General features: G+C 37.9%; 1 protein-coding gene across 1 annotated transcript in view; it reads left to right on the forward strand.

The window, feature by feature from the left end:
• Positions 1–6615, forward strand: part of tenm2a (teneurin transmembrane protein 2a) — a 288065-nt gene that overhangs the window by 250859 nt on the left and 30591 nt on the right. Inside the window, 5 exon segments of the mRNA XM_056471643.1 lie at positions 744–954; positions 1329–1384; positions 1387–1447; positions 2941–3202; positions 3576–3843. Coding sequence (XP_056327618.1) covers positions 744–954; positions 1329–1384; positions 1387–1447; positions 2941–3202; positions 3576–3843 — 858 coding nt within the window.

Below are 6615 nucleotides of genomic sequence, written 5' to 3' on the forward strand. Positions count from 1 at the left end.
CACACTGCTATTTTTCCAAGAAGGTACTAAGTACAGAGTTTTTAAGTAAAATATGTAAAAAAAAATAAAATAAAAAAAAAAAAACAGTGTTTATAGTTTAGTTGAATGTTTAGTTTAGAGTTGTTTTGGCAAATTAAGGAGAAATAAAAAATGTAAAAAGTGATGAAATAAATGCACTCTTCAGCTTTAATGTATGCTCTAATGGGATGAGAGTAACTATTCAGTACATTCAGTTGTTTGAAGTACACAATTCTAAATAGACAAGGCAGCTTCTGTCTTTCTCAGTATGTACTTATACTTTGTTCCCAACCCTTACATTTCATAGGAATAAGCTTACCTCTGAATTTCTATGACTATTCTCAAAATATAAATAGAGCTGGACTGTTGCCTTTCATCTGAAACCCTGAATTACAAAAAGCATGTTAGATATTCTGCAATAAGTAATTTAATTCAAAGCCTAAAGGTGAGAAAAGAAGAGGGAAAGAAGAAAGCGCTTTTCGAACTCTTTGGTGAATGAATACTGGAACAGAGACAAAATTCAAATCCAACATTTTTGTGTTCAAAAAACGTACGTGGAGGCTTTGATGAAATGCCCTCTTGTTGAACAGATAAAGAATGTTTCTCTTCTTTTCAACAGTGAAGGGGATGAAGAGAGAATCTCTTGCAGCCTTAGGCAGTTGTGATTGATTGTACACTGTTGTAATATGACATTACTCAATCACACCGCTGTTTCACATCTTTAGATGGTCTGACTGACTGTATGGATCCAGATTGCTGTATACAAAGTCCCTGCCAGAATAGTCCACTTTGTAGAGGATCAAGGGATCCTTTACAGGTCATCCAGCAGGGCCAGCATCCTGAGCAGAAAGTTCGTTCCTTCTATGACCGAGTCAAGATGCTAGTGGGCCGGGACAGCACACATATAATCCCTGCAGACAATCCCTTTAACGCAAGGTAACTCATTCTTGCTGCATGCTTGGTTGGTAAATAGGTAAATGTCATTTTTCATGCATTTTATCTTGGGAGAAAAATGAAATATCTACTGAAGTAAGGCAATTTATGCCATATCTTTTGAGAAGAACACAGAGTGCGGAGATTGTTATTGTCAGTTCGGTGTTATTTTGTAACCCTGAGCTATTTCTGAGGAACCATATGATTGTTGTCAGCGGTGTTACAACATTTTCCTGGTCTCTTGTGCTGAGTTTCTCTGAAGGACTGACAGATGAGTTGACTAATGAGAAACTGATGGACATTTTTTTGACAACAGTTGTCGGATTGATTGTATTGCTATGGATTTATTGGTTATGCTTGTTTGCTCTGTTCTCCAGTCTGGCATCACTGATCAGAGGTCAGGTGGTGACTACAGATGGAACCCCTCTGGTTGGAGTAATGTGTCCTTTGTCAAGTACCCACAGTATGGATACACTCTCACACGTCAGGATGGAACGTAAGTTTACCATGATATGTGTACCAATTTTGCACTATTCATAGCTAAATTGATGGATGATAGATGATTGATGGATTGATGAATATGTTTTGATGGATGGATGGATGGATGGATGGATTGTTAGATGAAGGATGGATTATGGATTGAGTGTTATGATGGTTGGTAGGATGGATGGATGGATGGATAGATAGAATAATAGGTGAAGGATGGATTTTTGGATAGACAGTTTTGATGGATGGATGGATGGATAGTTTAATAGGAAAAGGATGGATTTATGGATGAAAGTTTTGATGGATGGATAGATGTTAATAGGGAATGATGGATTTATGGATGAAAGTTTGGATGGATGGATGGCTAGAATGTTAGGTGAATAATGGATTTATGGATAGAATGTTATGATGGATGGATGATAGGATAATATGTGAAGAATGGATTTATGGATAGAACATTATGATGAATGGATGGATGGATGGATGGATGGATAGAATAATAGGTAAAGGATGGATTTATGGATATAAAGTTTTGATGGATGAATGAATGGATGGATGGATGGATGGATGGATGGATGGATGGATGGATGGATGGATAGAATAATATGTGAAGGGTGGATTTATGGAAAGAAAGTTTTGATGGATGGATGGATGGAATGTTAGGTGAAGGATGGATTTATAGAAAGAATGTTATGATGGATGGTAGGATGGATGGATGGATGGATGGATAGATAGAATAATATGTGAAAGATGGATTTGCGAAAAGAAAGTTTTGATGGATGGATGGATGGATGGAATGTTAGGTAAAAGACTAATTTATGGATATAATGTCATGATGAATGATGGAATGTTAGTATATGGATGGATGGAGCTGCTGAATGGATAGAATGTTAGATATGAATGGATGGATGGATGGATGGATGGATGGATGGATAAGTGCTTCACATGAATTGATGAATAAAGTGCAAAAATAATGAATAGATGGATGGATATAATAATAGTTGATGGATTTATGGATAGCCTGCTAGATAATGGATAAGTGGAATTGCAAATTATAGCTGAATAGATGGATGGACGGACTGATTCAAATCCCTAAATTCAACTGAACTAAAAAAGGGGCAACTCTTTAAATATGTTTTCTAAAACCTAGTCGAATGGTAGAAACCAGGCAGCAAACAGCCTTTTCCGCCTCTGACAACACTTGAATTATTCTGCCACCAAACCTTATGTTATGACTTACTTGTTTACATAACCTTCTAGTGATTTAGAGAGCTACATGCTAACTGAACAAATCTTTATTAGATTCATTTAGAGCCAAGTAAACTCAGTCTTTCCATCGAAATGACCTCCAATCTATCAAAACAATGATTATTCCTCCAGCAAATGGCATTTTTATGGTAAAAACATTTCAGGATGTAATGACGCCATCAATAACAGAATAACGCAAGTACATATTTGCTTTTTCCCCCCACTCTGCCTCTTTCTCTCCCTTTGTGTCATTAGATTTGACCTCATTGCCAATGGTGGAGCCTCTCTCACTCTACGCTTTGAACGGGCTCCATTTTTGAGTCAAGAGCGCACAGTGTGGCTGCCATGGAACATTTTCTATGCCATGGACACTCTGATGTTGAAGACGGAGGAGAACACGATACCAAGCTGTGACCTCAGCGGCTTTGTGAGACCTGATCCTGTGGTGGTGGCTTCCCCGCTTTCCTCTTTCTTCAGTTCAGACCTGGAGAGAGATCCATCATTCCAGAGGACCCAGGTGTGATGAGATCTTTCAGTTCCTTGAGACCTTCATTGCTGTAATTAACAGATTAATTAATTTTGCACTGATATGATTCTCCAGTTAGACCTTACACTTCAATTTTACTCGCTTCACTGTGCCAAATATTGCTAATTTTCCACTATTCATCTTCCTTCAGCACTCTCTTTGGTCATTATATTAGTTAACAGGTTATTAACCTGAAAAAGCTCACTGGTCAACTATTTCAGTGTAATTATACTCCTCTTTTCACTTCCTATTCTTCTCATCTGTCTCAATCTTTGTTCCACCCTCTGACCTTCCTTCCTAATCATCCTTTTTTTCTGAAAACGTCCTTTTCCTGTGATGTAAAAGTCCTTCATCTGTCCACCAGGTTCTGCATGAGCAGCTGGAGATTCCTGGCACCAATCTGAAGCTCTGTCATCTGAGTTCACGAACATCAGGTTACCGCTCCTTGCTCAAGATCACCATGACTCAAGCTGTGGTTCCTCTCAGCCTGGTCAAAGTCCATCTTATGGTTGCTGTGGAGGGTCATCTCTTCCAGAAATGGTTCCATGCTTCACCCAACCTTGCCTACACCTTTATCTGGGACAAGACTGACGCTTATGGTCAGCATGTCTATGGCCTCTCTGATGCAGTGGGTAAGCACGTGGAATAGTTTGGACTTGGAACATGCACATATGCTCCAAAATAATTTTCTATTGAATATTATTATCCCATTACAGTGAAGTTCACCAGGCTAGGGTAAATTTTGATGCCATTGATTGTGATGCCATGTATACTGTCAGGTCTTGATGCGCAATTCTGATTTGTTGCCAATATCTGATTTTGCCTATATCTGTCTGTTTACATGTTCTTTTAATTGTGACCCATGTCTGATTCATGTGTTCACACTTGCCATACAATTTATAAAGTAAAGGCGAGTTCTAACAGCTGCGCCACACTAGCCATGATGGAAGAAATTGTCTTGCTTTTAGCTTTAAAATGATTTTGAGGCGGAGGAGGAGGGAAAGGGTCGTCATCGCAGCTTGCGCCTATGGTTTATATATGGTGTCCTCCACCATTCAGAGGAATTTGTGGATTAGAGAGAGATCTCAGGTCTGGTGGGAGCAAATTGTGGCATGCTATAATGAGGAGCAGTGGGTCTGAAATTTTTAGGATGAGCACACATACGCTCTTCCTTCTACATCATTAAACCACGGAGATGTACCACATTGTCGCAAGTTTTATGACGTACAAAACTGAATGCCTCAATAAATCCAATCTGCCTGTTAACATGATAGTCGCATTGTCACATATACGATTTATATCTGATTTATTTCCACATATGAAGGAGGCCTGAAACCGATCTCTGAATATCCATGCGTGCATTTTTTTTCGTGTTTACACGGTCATAGAACAGATCCAATCTCTCTCACATATGAGCAAAAAATCTGAATTAGGTCACATTTAACTGTCAGTGTAAACGGGGCGTAAGTGGCAGTTTTAATGCAGACCCGTTTTCTGTTAGCTTGTGATATACAAATATTTTGGCAAAAAAGCTATTCAGATTCTGACAGTGATTTTGGCCAAAAATTTTGGAGGGCCAAAATAATAGTCTAAAATGTTGATGATTAATTAGCACTTTCGTTGAGGAATTTGGCTTAGGTTTTCTTCACTCAACAGGTTAAACTGTGTTGACTTTATTGATTCCTCATTTTCAATCCATTTTCAGTTTAATTAACAGATATTTTAGTGTAAATTTCACAAATATTATTTATAGTATGTCACCATCCTAGTGCTTTTTAGTTATGATATAAAATTATATTAAATACGGTTTTGATGCTACATATTGCGGCATAAAATATTTACTATTTGAGCATGAACAAATATTTGAACAAGCATCATGTTATAGTGTAGCTCATTTAGCATGTTAACAGTGGAAAGGCAGCAATAAATAGCTTATAAACAATGTCATGTAACATGACATTTACCTTAATGGAGTGGGCCACTAATATGTCTTTCTAAACTTTAGTTGATGTCTAATGTAGCTGTGTGAATATAAACAAACTCTCTGAATGTAATACGCTCAAAGTTCAATGCAAAGGGAGTCATTGGCTTTTACAGAGTTAGCTTAGCAAAGCCTACATCGAACGAAGTTTGGGGACTACAAAAAATACAACAACAACCTGTAAGTATATTTATTTGTTAAAATGTATCTGTTACGTGCACAGTTTCTAGCTTCAACTGTATGTTGTAGAAAGGACGTAAAACAAAGAATGTAAACAACGGAAAATGCTGTTTCGCAGCATTAACAATTTAGCCAAAATTCATATTTATCCATCAACCCCTGTAACACCGACAATTTTTCAACAGTGCATACATTGCCTTGCGGCTGCTTTTTGTAAGCGCTATATCTCAAACAACCAACTCACAAAAGATGTGTGAACATTTCACTTTACTTACACATGCTTATTCTGAATATATATGAAAGACACTTGTCAGATTTTGTTTTAGAGAGCAGGTGAGAGGTTTAGCTATGTCCTCTGTGTCATTTCTGTCTGATTCAGGCTCAAACTAATACAGCTAACAGTTACATTGACTGACAGTGTATTTACACAACGGCAAAGCACGTGCTAGTTGAGGCGTGGCGCTTATTGGTGACATGGAGCCGATCCACGAATCACAGCACATGTTAGCTGACCAATCTGAACCTCTTTTGGAGAAACTAGAAAATATGATGTCGTTTTCATGTTAGCTGAGTATATAAAGAAAGATATATGAAAAATATAACATTATTTTTTACAAATGAAGCACGAGCATGCATTGCCTTGCACCCCATAAACACAACCAAGCCTTAAAAATATGCTCTGGACCACCCCTTTAAGAAAGCCATTCAGGGTCCATAGCTTGCTATTTTGTCACATCTAAATATCTAAATATTTATATGCAACTCACTTCTTGAGTGTATATTCTTAAATAAAATTGGTTAGGAAATGTGTTAGGAGGAAATGTACTTTGGTGCAGCACTACTGTTTGCTGGAATGCGAAGGCAGACATGACTGCCAGTACATACAGTAGCATTTAAAGAAAGGGAATATAAACTGTAAAATCTGCACAGAGAAATGGATTAAACGCATTAATCTCTCAAGTGCATTAAACGGCACAAGAGCTCTGTCAGCACTTGACGTGGTATCTGGCCCACATTAAACTCTACTCTTATGAGCCTCTTTTGAAATGGTTAATGATGTAAAGTGCTCTCGCGGTTTGATCAACTCGAGTTCTGCGCTTTTCCCACTGCACCATTTTTCACATTCATCCCATCATATAAACACACACAGTATTTCACCACCACAATGACATTATTGACAAACATTCTCCACATCACAAATCCAACCAACCCATTACAGAATTGTCACCCTCCAGATTGGCTC

The sequence above is a fragment of the Danio aesculapii genome, chromosome 14 (assembly GCF_903798145.1).
Source record: "Danio aesculapii chromosome 14, fDanAes4.1, whole genome shotgun sequence".
NCBI classification, from domain to species: domain Eukaryota; kingdom Metazoa; phylum Chordata; class Actinopteri; order Cypriniformes; family Danionidae; genus Danio; species Danio aesculapii.